Here is a 16,593-nt window from a genome sequence, read left to right as displayed (position 1 = left end):
GTGGTTAAAGCGTTCGCTCGTCACGCCGAAGACCCGGGTTCGAATCCCGACATGGGTACAATGTTTGAAGCTCATTTCTGGGGTCCCCCGCCGTGATATTGCTGGAATATTGCTAAAAGCGGCGTAAAACCAAACTCACTCACCCACTCACTCACTCACTCCTCAGCCAGTGTTACCTTGCTAACGCTATAGTCGTTAAATTATTATGCAGATATTCCTATATCCCCCCTCTCACACATTCCATATGCTCATTATGGACAACGCGCTGTCTCAACTTCTGCTCTGTGGTGTCCGCAATGCCACTAGATGGTTATAATTGCACGCATTATAACAGCTGTTATCTCTGCATTGGGCAATCGTTGCATGTTTAGAAGACAATTGTTTCTAATTAATCAATTAAGCAGTGTGTTTAAATAGCGACTACATGTATCTCCACATTGCTGTCAGTGCTGCTCCCGTAGAAACGACTGTCATAAAGGTAAGGGAGTATTTCCTTCTGATTGGGACAGTGGTTACGGGGTTTGCTCGTTACACCTCAAACCCTGGTTCGATTCTCCTCATGTTTGAAATATGTAAACCCATTCCTCTAATATTGAGTTAAAATGAAAAATCTCACTGGCATGATCGCCTTATCGTGACAGCAGCAAATTTAACACTTTTGAAAAACTGCAGAATGAGGACTATTTTTATGGATATACAACTTCTTTATTCTATATAGGCGCCGTTTCGACAAGAATCGACATTAGAATCTGTGTAGAAACGTCGCCTATATAGAATAAAGAAGTTGTATATCCATTAAAATAGTCCTTATTCTTCATCCACCCAACTTCTAGAATGCCACTCCAAGACTTGTGAAAAACTGTCGGTAGGCTTAAAACGTTTAGTTTCAGTATTGCACAACTTAGAGGATACATTAACGCCAAATCCTGCAATAGTCAAACCGATCTTTGTATCTCTCTTTACATTGAATACCAGCAAGAAACTGGCTATAATTGACAATCAGAAACCAGTTTATTTGAGGACTGTAAGGCTTCGAAGTTTACAGTTTAACATGGAATGATGATCAAACATCGTAACGGTATATGTTTCAAAGTATATTCATTGTTGATTTGGACAGCTATTTAAATTTATTCAAAGATGCCCTTGTTTAGAACTTATGTATATCATATCTGTGAAACAAAGTTAGTAGTTCCTGCGTATATTTAGATGATATATCAGCCAGATCAAGAGAAAGTAATACTCCTTTTCCATTTCCTTGTAATATTTGCTTATTGTAGAAAGTGCCCGTTTGAACGGAAGATGAAGAATCTGCATCGGGAATCAGCGAATGTTTTCATGCAATGTGATTATGACCTTAACGAAATGGTGCTCTATATAATGAATGTTGAAACCATCATAAACTGAAATGTTTGATGAAAACAGTACATCGTATCTTTTTTGAGTAAATTAAAACAAACGCCAGAGAAAGTCAGTCTCGATTATTTTACGAAACATATTCCACGGGGCGGAAACACATAATACAGTGATAATGTTATGAAAGAATCACTTAAAGCATACATGTTGACCTCAGGAACCATCGGCCACTTACACGATATGTAATTGTGACTTGACGATTGTGTTTGTCGTTTGAAGATTGTATGTTTGTCGCTTGACGACTGTTTGTCACTTGATGATTGTGTGTTTGTTGCTTGACAATTGTGTTTGTGGCTTAACAATTGTGTTTGTGGCTTAACAATTGTGTTTGTTGCTTGACGATTGTGTTTGTTGCTTGATGATTGTGTGTTTGTCGCTTAACGATTGTTTGTCGCTAAACACGTGTGTTTGTTCCTTGATGATTGTGTGTTTGCTGCTTGGCGATTGTGTGTTGCTTGACAATTGTCTTTGTTGCTTGATGAGTGTGTGTTTGTTACACATGTTATATTTGGGATTACACTTTCTTAATAAAGCACAAATTCTAGTACCTATTTGGTTGAGTCCACTCCGGGATTCGAACCCACACCCTCAGCCACCTAATCTGACCATATGTTCCTGTGCCGGTGTTTTTTTCCAGTCGAACAATGGAAAGGCCTTTGCAATTGTATGTGACGAGTAACATCACCATTTGACACTGATATACACATGCTCAGGATATAGTCGGAATCGTACAATCTGCCTTGGGCAGATATCTTATAGATGTTGAAAAGGGTTTGTCGCTTTTATTGGAATAAAGTGACCTTGAATTGGATTCGAACCGCAGACCTTCGCTAAGAAGACAGCCCCACTGAAGCAGTCTAGTCAATGGCATGAATGCGGAAACATTGTGTTTATGTACATATTCCATGTACATGTCATATTTGTCAGATGTTTCATGGGTGTTTCCGGAACGTTACTTGCCGAAAAGAAACACGTTAAGAAAAATGGCATATGTTTTACAAGGGTTGGGAGAAGTAAAAGAATTAAAAAAACAATGAAATATTTGCTTTCTTTTGTTTTGATTTATCTCTTTTATGTAAGCGTCAAATACTAAATATATGTCCACCATACCATTCTGACTTAGTCATAGGTCTGTGATGTTACCATGTGTTCTCAAAAAAGTGAGTGTATCCTACCCGTCCCGTGGCACTAATCCTAAACACGTGCAAGTCAGCTAGAAAACACGGGCAGACATGATGCAAGTCAAAATAGGGGAAAGCATCAGACATCATTTGGGTCCCTGATGCTTTGTAATTTGTAAATGCATATGTTTGCCATATGACGTTTTGAAAGCTCTACTAAAGAGTTGCATGATTTATCCCTGATCAAACTGCAAACTTGCCATCGTGTTTCGTTACGTGGTGTTTTTATTCCCTCCTAGATGAACTTCCTGGGTGTGGCTGTCCTCACGGTGCTGACCGTGGCTTGTCAGGGTGGGGTCATGAAATCAAACTTACAGAACCTCTTACTGAGGATACACAACCAAGGACGACATCTACTCAACGACGGCCGTGTTTCCGGGCAACCAAGGGCAGGCGGAATTCCCGATTTGGTAAAACCTATTTACCATTCCAGTGTAGAGACCCTATGTACAGGTGTCATTTCTCAAACATGACTTTAATATGGTAATGATGGGAAAACTTTGATATGTTTGTAAAGGGGCGTTATGTCAGGTTGCAGTATGTCATAATTTCATCTTTCTGAAGATACATCCTCCCCCAGGGGCGAGGGGGGAACGGGTGGCACCCAGTGCTCGTGGATTGGTGCCTTGGCGTTCCTCCCTGATTTTGGCGTTCACTGTTTCACGAACATGCTATGGGTACGCTAGGAGTTAACACGTTCGCTCGTCACGCCAAAGTTCCTGATTCGATTCCTCGGATGTGTGAAGTCCAGTTCTGGTGTCCCCTACCATAATATTGCCGGAATATTGCTGAAAGCCATACTCACTGCATCTACTCATTTAAAGTGTCATGATCCAACCTTTACCATTTTACAAGATGCAGTTATGCCTGTTTTGAATTTCTGAGTTATGTTAACATCATGTTTCCACGAAAAATATTGAAAATTCTTAACAATTCATAATGCTTCTAAATAGTGTTAATGACATTCGTTTCCTAGTTTCGTGTAGCAATAAATGCACAAAATAAATAAATACCAGTTGTTCATGCCTTCAGACATGGGATGAGCGTCTTGCCAGGAAGGCGAAAGCATGGGCCGATGGTTGTCAGTTCAAGCACACCTCCGCAGGGGAGTTTGGTGAGAACCTCTACATGGAGATGTCTCAGAAGCCGGAGGAGGACATCGTGGTGAACGGCTTCCAAGGGTGGTGGGATGAAGTGGGTCAGTTCAACTACAACGGGGCTTCCTGCATGAACACTGGCAGCTGCCACTACTCCCAGGTGTGTTTTCCTCGTCTGTTGGTTCAATACCATACAACAACATTCAATTTACAGGCACACAACCTTGTGTGGATGTTGAAGGGACTACCTAAATACACTTTGAGTTGTGCACGGTTCAACACAATCGGAAAATATAGGAATGCGAAATACCAGGGTTTTACTTAAAGTAAGTGACACTCGTTTGGGTTCAAGTGAGAACGGGCGTGGTGGGGTAGCCTAGTGGTTAAAGCGTTCGCTCGTCACGCCGAAGACCCGGGTTCGATTCCCCAAGGGTACAATGTGTGAAGCCCATTTCTGGTGTCCCCTGCCGTGATATTGCTGGAATATTGCTAAAAGCGGCGTAAAACTAAACTCACTCACTCACTCAAATGAGAACGATGAATGATTAAATAACTCGAAATAGGGATAAGTGCACAAAACATAAATAAGATGCATGGTCCTGAAACCTCTGTATCCAACAGGATCTGAAATCTGACGTTTTATGATAGATTAAACAAATGGCTGGTGCAAAGGACTGTAGATACATTAAAGTTCGGCACAGTGATTTTGGTGTATTTGAAGGGGGCGGAAAATGGTCCGATCACGATGGTATGGTTTAACCGATATAGTTCAAACCCTATGAGGCCCCAGGTGATTGGACTCCCACATCAGCTGGGATTGTTCTTCCTGTTCTGCAACCAACATCTTAGCACCCCCATTTACCTTATGATAAGTGAATACGCTGAATTACGTTTGAGAGCTAAAACATTTGTGCAAATAGTTTACAAAAATTACTTAATCTAACTGTCGTGTGTCTCTTCAACTTTTGCAGCGGCGTATTTAATCTAGAAGGCCATACTCACATGTGCCCTTCCTTTCTGTCACTAACAGGGGCGTTGGGGGTAGCCTAGTGGTTAGAGCGTTCGCTCGTCACGCCGAAGGCCCGGGTTCGGTTCCACACATGGGTACAAAATAAGCCCATTTCTGGTGTCCGCTGCCGTGATGTTGCTGGAATATTGCTAAAAGCGGCGTAAAACCACCCTCTCTCAATCACTCACTCACTCTGTCACTAACAGTAATCATGACATCTGATCAATAACCAGCACTGATCTCAAGTCAACCTCTTAGCTTAGGTCTAAGACTTTAAACATCAACACAAAATGTCATTTATTAATACATACATATCCAAATGTATCCTATCCAATGAATATACCATTTATCTATTTAATGTTTTTGACTGATTTCAGGTGATCTGGGCCGAAACAAGGAAGGTTGGCTGTGCAATGAAGAAGTGCAGACAAATACCCCAGATGCCTGGAGGAAAGAATATTCAATACCTCGTATGTTTTTACGATCCCAAGTGAGTAAAATTACCTCTGTAATAACTGCAACACGACACATAAACCTGTCTCGATGTTTCCCTTAGTATCAACTGCGCATGGAATCATGAAGCGTGTTTACTATAATGTGAGTCAAATCACTGAAACACCACGAGTAAGTTCCTCGGATTTAACAGCATTACTACCCGTAAAGGTCCGGGTTAGAATATTGATCTTCAGTAACCCATGCTTGTCGTAAGAGGCGACTAAGGGGATCGGGTGGTCAGGCTCGCTGACTTGGTTGACACATGTCATCGGTTCCCAATTGCACAGATCGATACTCATGTTGTTGATCACTGGACTGTCTGGTCCAGACTCGATTATTTACAGACGGCCGCCATATAGCTGGAATATTGCTGAGTGCGGAGTAAAAGGTTACAGTGTTATATATTCTTCGATGTGTATTGCATTTTTATAAATGGGAATATGTAAATAACAATTTCCTGAAATAGTTCATATTTACATCTGAATATGCCACTGAATATCCATTAGGTTTTAAATTTCAGTATAGTTTAGTAAGGGAGTAATTCAGTTTTGACGCGGCTAAGAAGCAAAGCATTTCAACAATTCAGACCTTATACTATCATTCACGTTTTTGCCATAGATATGGCTTTGAGATGTAGGAATGAATAGATATTTAGATGTTACGATGTGTAACCTGAATGGGTCTGAAACTTCTGGTCATTTGTGTTCAAAGTCTCCTGAAATCTGGAACTAAATCACTTCAGGTGTTAGGTTTCAGTTCTGAACAAACATGAAAGTGATCATACAGATTGGAGGTGACAACATAGTTTTCTGGTACACTAGAAACGTTGCAAGGGCATTTATGTCAGAATTTACTCTGGAACGGCTTGAATAATCTGACAACGCAGCTAACGTCAAGCTAATTGATGAGTCCCGATATTTATGGAATCACGAAACATGGTTCCACTGGGCGTACAAGAAGTTAAAGTGGTGAAAGGATCACAAAAATAGTTGATGACAAACGTTCTGTAATGCAATGATGTCATAACGATATCTCTTTGTTGTTTTACAGGGGCAACTGGTACGGAGAAAAGCCATACCAACAAGGTCGGTTACATTACTGTTTCTCTCTATTAGAGATATTTATCTTATTTGTGATAACCAACAACAGTCATTATATTTCTCATATTTTGCAAACATCATAAAAGGGGGATATATCCATGCCGTGCATGATGTATAGTCAAATGAGGGACAGCCAGTGGGTGTGTTTCGGGATCACGATGTGAAGCCCATTCCTGGTGTCCCTCGCCGTGATATTGCTGGAATATTGCTAAAATCTGCGTAAAACCACTCACTCACACACTCACTCACTCAGGATCACGAATACGAGATTCGCCATGAGATGATTCCCCAACCTGGAGTACAACAACCTGCTAGATTGTACTTATTTGTGTGAGTGAGTGAGTCGGGTTTTACGCCGTTTTAAATATTTTCCGGTACAATCATGCCGGGGGACCCCAGAAAGGGCTTTATTCATTGTACTTATGTGGGAAATCGAACCCGGGCGTTCGCCGTGACGAGTTAACGATTTCACCATTAGGCTACTCCACCGTTGCATGTACGTGTGACCACACTAATGTTTGTTCATTTGTTGCAGCATAAAACCTCTCAAACTGGAACTGAGGGGCTGAGGTTCATGGATGGTCCGGCACAACACATCAATCACACTCACGGATATATACTGAATGGTCCTTGCAAACTATGTACACATCTCATTTCCATGTCATTAAAGAATGGCTACAAAGCTTCTTTGTTACTTAATCATATTATGGGACTGTTTTTGTTGCTTTTATCTGCTGAGCGTATTACGAAGCAATGTTTACTGACTGATCTTATGTGGAATGGAATACTCGAGTCTTCTTTCAAGTAGTTTTAGGTACAGGCAACCATCAAAACTGGCATAGAACAGGATTACCCCCAGTGAAGTCATTGTTACCCACAAAATAAATTAAACTTTGGTAACCAGGTTGTTACCGTTTTAACGGCGCGTTTAACAGATCCCAGGAACATTTACTAAAAGTGGGAGTTTTACTTGTTCGTTTGGTAGTTTAACGCCGCACTCAGTTTTCCATGTACTGTGTGTAGATCCAGTTTGGACCAGGCAATCCAGTGATAGACGTAATGAGCATCGATCTACCCAAATGGGATTCGATGACAGGCGTCAACCAAGTGAGCGAGCCTGACCACCAGTTAGACGCTACTTTCATGGCTTTTCACTGACTTGAATATTCCGTTATATTTCACAAAACAGAATGTCTTACTTGGAATTAGAGGAAAAAATAATAATCCAATTAATGCCATAATACTTCTTGTAAAGCAAGTTATCTTTAGACACAGCAGAAATTCAACTGTACCCTTTATCAGTCATGTGAAAAGGGAGATAATTAAGTATTATGACATTACAAGATATGTTTATTCTTCCTCTTGTGGTGTTGACAAATTTTTCTCCTTTTGGTCATCTCTACATACACTTTTCCAGCACTATAAGGAGAGGGATGAATGATTTTGTCTGTCATCCTTATTTCATATAGATACAAATTGAATGCATATCCACCTGTACATTCATACGTATCTACATACATACACACATATACGTACCCGTACATACATACATACATACATACATACATACATACATACATACATACATACATACATACATACATACATACATACATACATACATACATACATACATACATACATACATACATACATACATACATACATACATACATACATACATACATACATACATACCCGTACCCATACATATGGCATCATGGTATGTGATGCCATTTGCAGACTTTTTTTATAGAAATATCATTGATTGCTTTTGTAATCTTGTATATCAGCTCAATTGTACCTATCAATGTTATACGTTGACCACATGTACTGTACCTATAAACAAGCAAAAAAAGCGTAAATAAAAAAATATAAAAAGTTAGACGCTACTTACGACAACCGCGATGGCCAATTCTAACCCGGATCTTCACGGCTCGACAGAATTACTAAGAGATACATGTCAAAGATCGGTATTTCACACGAAATATATTATCCCTATGGTTCTGGATATGCAGAATGGCATCTGCGACTAATGCCATCTAAGGGATACAAAGAGAACTTTGGAGAATTAGATTACGATATACATAAGTAGTCATAAACACCGTATCTAACCTGCAATAATGTAAATTTAAAAATACATATGAGGATTTGAATTTGTAACCACGTTATACCGCGATTGCGGAACTGTAGAGCGCATGTCCATAACCGGATGCAGATTATCATGCACTTTGCTGCCCAAATTGAAACCCTGTATTAGTAAGGGGCGGTGGGGTAGCCTACTGTTTAATGCGACCGCTAGTCAGGCCAAAGACCCGGGTTCGATTCCACACATGGGTAAAATGTGTGAAGCCCATTTCCGTGATATTGCCTGAATATTGATAAAGGCGGCGTAAAAACATACTCACTCACTGCATTAGTGAGCAATATCTATTTAATGATGTCATCGTATGTTAACTAAAATATCGTCAATATTTTGAAGCCTTGAACATGCCAAATAACATTGCAAGAACGCCCGAAAGAGACATCAGATGATGGTGAGTGAAGACAGCATTATTTTCTGACGACGTGAGCCGGTTAATTGTTTATTACAAACAAACGAAAATCTCGACATTAACGTATACATTGAACAAAGTAACGACTCATGAATCCCAATAACATATTTATGTTCATTATTAGATCAGTTAACGTGTCCTGTTGTGTTTGCTCTACAAAGGAATACAAATGTCCTGACAGTACAAATATCGTACAGAGAGGTGTAATCTGACACCCTATGCTATACATGAGAGTGAACAATATTTGCTACTGTGTGAGTGAGTGACGGTTTCTGAACGCTCCGCACACACTTTCTCTATCAATATTACAGCGGCATCTACACAACTGATGCAGACAAAGCAGCAGCAGCAACTGACAGACATACAGACAGACAGTTTTATTCAGTAAAAGGCCACTGGCCCATAATACAGTCAAATGCATGATCACACATCACATGAATGGTACACAATGATTTATCAAAATGTTCTGCTCTTAATTCTAATTTGTACATAATATAAAAATAAAGAAACATTCTTAATCACATCGACATTAGCAGATTGCGTAGTATGTATAAAGTTGTTTATCGTCGGAGGCTGACTTAAATATTTCACAATATATTTCTCTCGAATATCAGAGAAACATTCACAAATATACAAAATATGGCAGCAACTGAAATCATACGTAACATTCCCTTTTTCATACTTAACTTAACAGAATTTTAGAACTTTCAATTTCAGAACTTGAATGATTATAACTGCAACAATCACATTGCTGTGAATGAGCATCATTGAATATGCACTTAAGACTGAAAAGGCTATTTCAGATTTCACGTTAGAGTCTTTGAAATATTCAGTGATAGCTGGGACTCAATAAAACTGTAAAAAGATTTTAGCACTTTGCTAGCTTGTAATCTTTAATGTTCCTGATAAAATGTAATTTGAAGAATACACTAAGCTGGAACATTAGCTTGATCCAAACACTATTAAAAAGAACATAGTCTCATGTGAATCAGTCTGGTGGTTTCACAGATCGGGTCGATCTTTGGACACCTCGGGTACCAGGTTCTGTTTGTACGTCAAGTTGTGGCTGTTGTTTAACAACCTTCTCTGGTGTTGTTGACACAGGGGGATAACCATGTCTGGATCCAAAATGTAGAATAGTCCTATTTTATTTTCGGAAATCTTCGTAGCCTTCAGAATGTTCTCTGCCGTTCCGTTCAGGAATTTGCGGTTACGACAGTACTGCTTCCCATCAATGTTGACGATGTAGGATCTCGGTGAGACTTGTTGTATACATGTTCCTAGCTTCCACCTTCCACTGCGATGTTTGGACACATACAGCTTGACCATTGGTAAGTTCAGGAAGCTGTTTCGATTCACGGTCATAACAGAATTTGCTTTTTTAAGTTGCGCAAAGTCCTCTCTAAGTAATTTCTCTCTGAAGTTCCAGAAATCTCCGATGCATAAAGGCGTTTCTTCTCGTAGTTCTGGCCATACGGCAAGAACCGTTGACCTTAAAGCCTGTAGAGTGGTGTCTTGATCTGTTAAGCGTTGAATCAAGTCTCTGATCAGTGACAGGAATGTACTCGGCTGCGTTGACTTCTTCTGGTTCACTGATGAATGAGGTTTCACTGGAGATGGAGCATATCTCATAGTCTTTCAGTTGAAGGTTCCACCTTTCCCATTGGAAGCGAAGTCTGTGAGAGGAAATCTGCAGTATACATTTCAGAGCATTTCTTGTAGTTGACGTCAAGGTGATACTTTTGTAGTCGAAGGAGCATTCTCTGTGGTCACTTCGGAACCGACAAAAGAGGCTTCTTGAAGATTCTTTCCAGAGGCTCATGGTCGGTTTCGACATGAATTACGTTGTGTCTTTAGACGTACTGTTCGAAGTGTTCACATCACAAGCAAACACAATGGCTAGACATTCTTTTTCAATTTGTGCGTAGCGCTGTTCAGTTTGAGAGAGTGATCTTGAGGCAAAGCATGCCGGCTGTCCATTTTGGAGTAGGGCAGCTCCAAGGCCTACTTCACTTGCATCAGATTGATTGTCACTTCATCTTCGGCATCATAGTACCTGAGCACAGGAGTACTTGTGATCGTTTCCTTGATTTGTTCAAGGGCTTTTTCATGTTGACTCTGCTAACATACTGTGTCTTTGTCAAGAAGACGTCTGAGAGGTTCACATATCTCGGAGAGGCGGGGCAAGAAATTGGATAGCTAGTTGGTGAATCCAATGAAGCGTTGAACACTCTTTGCGTCTGTTAGTCTTGGGCATGTCTGTGACTGCACGCACCTTCTCCGGCTTTTCAATTGGTTTCAGACCCTCGGCTGTGAGGAGGTGTTCAAGGTAGTGCATTGCTGAGTGTCGAAGTCGTAGTTTAGACTTTGAGTTTCTGGCTCTCTCAAGTAAACTGATCAAGCTCCTGTCACGGTCCATGTTGCCTCTTCAAGTGTGTCGCCACATCCATACACGAGAATATCATCATGGATTACCTCAACACCGAATAATCCTTCCAAGACTTCATGCTGACGTCTTTAGAATTCTTCAGGAGCTGTGGCTATGCCAGATGGCATACGTAACCAACGATAGCAACCAAGGGGAAAGTAGTCAACTAGTGTTGAGACTGTACTTCACAAACACTGTAGACGCTGTCACTCCGACTCATGCGATTCAAGACTTCACATGTTTCTGCAGACAGAAATTGTCTCTGTTGCCCATTCAAAAGTTTGGAATTTCAGGATATGAGTTTCACCATTGTTCACACACTTTAAGTTGCCTCGCTTAGAGATTTCATAATGGACGCATTGAGCCAAATAGCAATAGTCTTTGAAGCTCATTTGGTTGCAAGGTGTACTTGACACTCCAAATCAAATTTCCATTCTTCACTAGGAACTCTCAAGTTTAAGTCCACAAACCACTGTTTTCCACGAGACTGCAAAGAACCAACATCATGTGATACATAGTATATTCGTCCATCTGAACTTTCACGTTAACCTGAACTTTCATCTTCATCAGAGTCTTCGTGTGTATCAAGATAGTTCACATGCAATTTTCCTTGGATCTTTTAAACAACTGCCGAAATGAAGTCTTTTGCAAAATGTGCATCTCTTTGTTATAAGCTGGACGCGACTCTCTGTCGTTTTGTGCTGTCCACCGTAATATTTACATTTGAAATGCAAATCTTTTAACCATATATGGGTTTATCGGTATGGCCCTGTGACTTCTGCTTCTGTTTCAGCACTTTTTCTCTTCACTTGTTTAACTTTATGAACAGATTCGTTGCCGACGGGTGTGATCTTCTGTAACTGCTTCTCAGCAATTTCACAGGCTCTCTTTATGTGTCAATGGCATGGTTAAGGTCGAGTTTCGACTCACGGAGTATCCGTGCTCGTGCATCTGTATCTTTAGTGCCTAATACTATTCGATCCCTGATAAGGTCATCGTGTAGAATGCCAAATTCACATGAGGAGGCGAGTCGACGGAGCATACCAACGTATTGGTCGAGGCTTTCTGAATTCTCTTGGTTTGTGGTGTTAAATATATACCGTTCGTACATGACGTTCCTTGTCGGAAGAAAAATGTTTTCTGATGCTCTGATAATGAGGTTGGGGTCCTTTTTTGTCTTAATCTGAGAGATCCAAGTACTCTTTGCACTCTAAGGCACTCTTTACCCATCAAACTCAATAAAGTTGCAGCCACGATTTTGACAACTTTTTGTGTTAAGTTCAACAGCAGCTGCATAATTTTCCCACTGAAAGCAAAAGAATGTCCAGTTTACATCTAGATCCCTTAAAGTCCATAGGAGTAGGCGCGGGAAAGTTGCTGGATGACATTTTGAAGTGTTTACGGTAAAGTCTGTATAGTTGTCAAGATTTCACTGCTTTACATTTAATGCAGATATCAAGAGTTCATCAGACACATATACTCAGCAGCAAAAACGTGGGTACAATTCGAAATTATATAATTAGGCACATTACAAAAATAGACATAATAAGCGGATCAAAAACATTTTTGTGTACAATATCTTGATACAACAATGAATAACTAAGTACAATTTCAAGACATTGCGTGAACATTTGCAGTCCATTCAGACTCTTGACTTCAGTATCTAGTGTGACCGCCACGAGCGGCAATAACTGCAGCACAGCTTCTATGCTTGAGTGCACCAATCGATTGATGAAGGCCATTGGCACCTGGAACAAGACTCTGGGAAAGGCCTGGCGCAATAAATCGGCTGTGTTCGGCCTTGGTATGAAATTATTTAGTCTCCTCTGAATTTCATCGCAAAGATGTTCAAATGGGTTTAAATCAGGATTAAAGGCTGGTCACGCCTAAAGTTGACACCGTTTTGCTGTAAGAAGTCGACCGCCTACGTGGTGTAGTGGTTAGAGCTTCCGCCCGAGATTTGAAGGTCGCGGGTTCGATCCCCGACCACGTCATAACAAAAGACGTTAAAATATGGTACTTGTTGGTCCCTGCCTGGCGCTCGGCATTTATGGGTACAACAAGGACTGGTCGGCTCAGAGTCAGTATAATGTGTCTGAGTGGGGTATTCATGCTTCACTGCGGCATGGTTTCAGTGTGCTAGCACTATAAAACCAGCTTAAGTCTGGGCTAGTACAAGCAGCCGCACATACACATACACACGCATGCACATCGTCATATGAGCGAATATTCTCAAGCACGACGTTAAACCCAATTTCACCTCACCCTCACCTGTAGGAAGTCCCGTTAAGTTCTGGCAGTATGGGCCCGGGCGTTACCATGCTGGGAAATGTTGTTCCGGTGACGTGCGAAATGTGGTATGACGTGGGGTCTGAGAGCTTGGTCGATGTAGCGCACCACTGTGATGCCGCCTCTTCTCCCCTGACCAAGGCTCTAGAACACCACAGGACGCACTCTCTGGGCTATTCCATCCCATACCATGTTGCTTGACCTCCCAACGAGTCTCTTTCCATAACACATTGGTCTGAGTAACGATCGTCACGTCGTCGCCATATTCTTGTTCTGCCATCTGCAGTTGATACGCAGTACCGACTCTCATCTGTGAACATAACAGTTCTCCATTACCACGAGGGGTGAGGATAGGTCCACGGTAAGGTCTACGGCAATGGAGGTTCCCACTGCGTGGCGTGCTGTTTCGGATGCCTGCATGAAGGGATTCAGTACATGCTGTCGTACAACATGGCGGTCTTGTCGTCTTGTAGTACAGGGGCGATCATTTGTGGTGTCGGTGGCCCGGAAACGTTGCTGCAGCCTGTAGATGGTCCGAACGTTGACGTGGAAGTGATTGGCAATGGCTTGTGCAGTGTGGCCTGGTTCCTCCCAGCTGTCGTGAGTCGCGGCATCCTGCTGATGTTGTAATGTAAATGTTTCAACCAGGTTTGGGGGTGCATTATATACGGCTGGTCCTTGTGAACAGCACGTGCAGCATGAGTTGCACGAAAACATGGAGAACACCGTACCATCTCCGAGATGAGGTTGCGTTTTGAGACCATTTCCTGGGTTCAATTCTGAGTTTGGGAAGGAATGTCTTTGCTCAGGTAAAGTTGGAGATGTTGTCAAAAAATACTAAATCAAAACATTAAATGAGTTTACAGTTATTCGTTTCTGCGAAGGAAAATTCCAAACTGACGGGGTTTTTACTGCTTAGTATAGATCAAGCTCTCTAATACCATAAAGCGCCATGTTTGAGTGAAGAATTCTCAAATGTTTATGTTGCAAGACCTCTGCTGTATAGCTAACCTGCTGACGAAACCACGTGTACGAGTTCCGCAAAACTTCAGAACTGTAAAGCAGACTTGACCCGGTCGTTTCAGGCCAAGCTGCTGCATCCAGGCTTGACACCCAATCGAAGTTGTAGGAAGGTCTCGAAGGTTTTATTTTCTCAACTTCCACCAACGGTGGTACATGAGTGAACTGGAAAACATTATATACACACAGACACCAAGATGGCATCGGAGGGATATAATTGAGGCAGGATAATGTACAATACAATATACATGTACATACATATTCATATATACAAGGGTGTCATTAGAGAATGATACAAACATTTAATTACATAAATATTTATATCTAAACTTCTATTGATACATTTAATAAATTTTGACAAGTGTTTAACATATTTAGCTTTCTTTGAACAAAGTAATCTTTTGAGTGTATAAAGGTTAGGCCAGGTATTGACATACTGAGGTAAGGTTTGTAACGGAGGTCTCCGACATTTCGTTGCGACGGGTGGAGTCGAAATTTAGTGCTTATGAACGCGCCACTTCTGACACCATGTTCCTGTTCTTGGCGTTTTATTTATTATGGCCGCGTGTACACGGACCCGGTTAAACATACATCCACAGCCAGATACATACAAAGCTAGGATCGTTATCTAACACGGAATAGTACTGATCTCGTTACAACTATCATCTACCTACAAAATCTGAACACGATAATATTCCTCAACTAACCACCTGAACCCATTAGTTCTCTTATATGACATATGTGGAATACTGTTAGCTCAAATTGGCAATGTCCCAGACATACATGAACCATGTCTAGACCTTGAATTTTTACTACCTTGCGCTGCCGAGAATACAAATTAAACAAAGCAATAACACTCTTCCATAATCATTTGAAATATCACTTAACAGCAGAATCCACTGTAGATCTGAAGTATGATACCAGTCGTTAAGTAAAGGGTGAGTGTATCTTTCCCCATCAGCAGCACTCGACCAACAAATATCCGCCTCAGTAGGTTGATGCTCTGGGGGATATGACTCTAATCAGCACACAAGTCCGTCTTGGGGTCCACACGATTTATTCTGGTCTAGTTACAAGGGGTGGCTCTGAACTCTGAGTTTCAGTCCGAACTGCCCAGCACTGCTGGTTCACAATCATTTATACCATCCATTAATTGACATAGCTGACATTCCTTGCCCGTACCCGGCTTTTCCCCCATTCCATGTTTGGTGTAGGTCCCTGTGGTCAGTTTGTGTCTTTCGCCAGGGTTATATCTTCCCCATCGGATTCTTGACCGATGGGGGAGGGGTGACTCATGTCGCCAATTCGGGTTCCCTAATACGGAGACCGATCCGTGATTCTTGCTGCTCTAATATATATAATGATTTTTTTTACATTTAGGATATTATATTTCCCATGTTTTTGTCCTTCGAGGTAAACTATTTCCTTTCCTGTGCGTGTGTTACTGCCACGCATAGTCACTATTTCATCGTGATTCACAAACACAATAGTCAGATACGTATATGGGTTGAGTGAGTTTTTAATGACTATTGAAATCTTTACTGTCGATTTATATATGATTGACAGAGTGTTTTGTCGTGTTGAGTTTTTTGTCATGATCGTGGTTTAATGCATATTAGTGTATAGTAAATCGTCTTTATTCAACCCGTGAAGATCCGGGTTGGAATTGGTCTTCAGTAACCCGTGCTTGTCGTAAGAGACGACTAACGGCCAGGCTAGCTGACTTGTTGACACATGCCATCGTATCCCAATTGCGTAGATCGATGCTCATACTTTTGATCACTAGATTGTCTGGTCTGATTATTTACAGACCGCCGCCATATTGTTTGAATAATGCTGAGTGCGGCATAAAACTAAACTCACTCACTCACTTGTCTTATTCCCTAAAGTTATACAGCAACAGTTTACACATACAAAGTGTTTTCTGTCCATTTATTTACTTCAAAACACCATGGGTGTATTTTAAACGATTCTCAGAGTGTACTGGCTGGTTGTAACATGTTAGG

General features: G+C 41.1%; 1 protein-coding gene across 1 annotated transcript; it reads left to right on the top strand.

Moving 5' to 3' along the window:
* The first annotated feature begins 433 nt into the window (after positions 1-433).
* On the top strand, positions 434-6,978 carry LOC124275451 (GLIPR1-like protein 1). Its single transcript, XM_046711019.1, has 6 exons — positions 434-478; positions 2,834-3,004; positions 3,627-3,851; positions 5,078-5,190; positions 6,246-6,280; positions 6,831-6,978. Exons 2-6 carry the CDS (start codon positions 2,834-2,836, stop codon positions 6,833-6,835), a joined length of 549 nt encoding a protein of 182 aa, XP_046566975.1. The 5' UTR covers positions 434-478; the 3' UTR covers positions 6,836-6,978.
* Positions 6,979-16,593: the final 9,615 nt, after the last annotated feature.

This window comes from Haliotis rubra, unplaced genomic scaffold, assembly GCF_003918875.1.
Source record: "Haliotis rubra isolate DU_JTF1 unplaced genomic scaffold, ASM391887v1 Scf2, whole genome shotgun sequence".
Lineage (NCBI taxonomy): Eukaryota > Metazoa > Mollusca > Gastropoda > Lepetellida > Haliotidae > Haliotis > Haliotis rubra.
The sequence above is the reverse complement of the archived record's forward strand: the minus strand, read 5'-3'. Positions and strand labels throughout refer to the sequence as shown.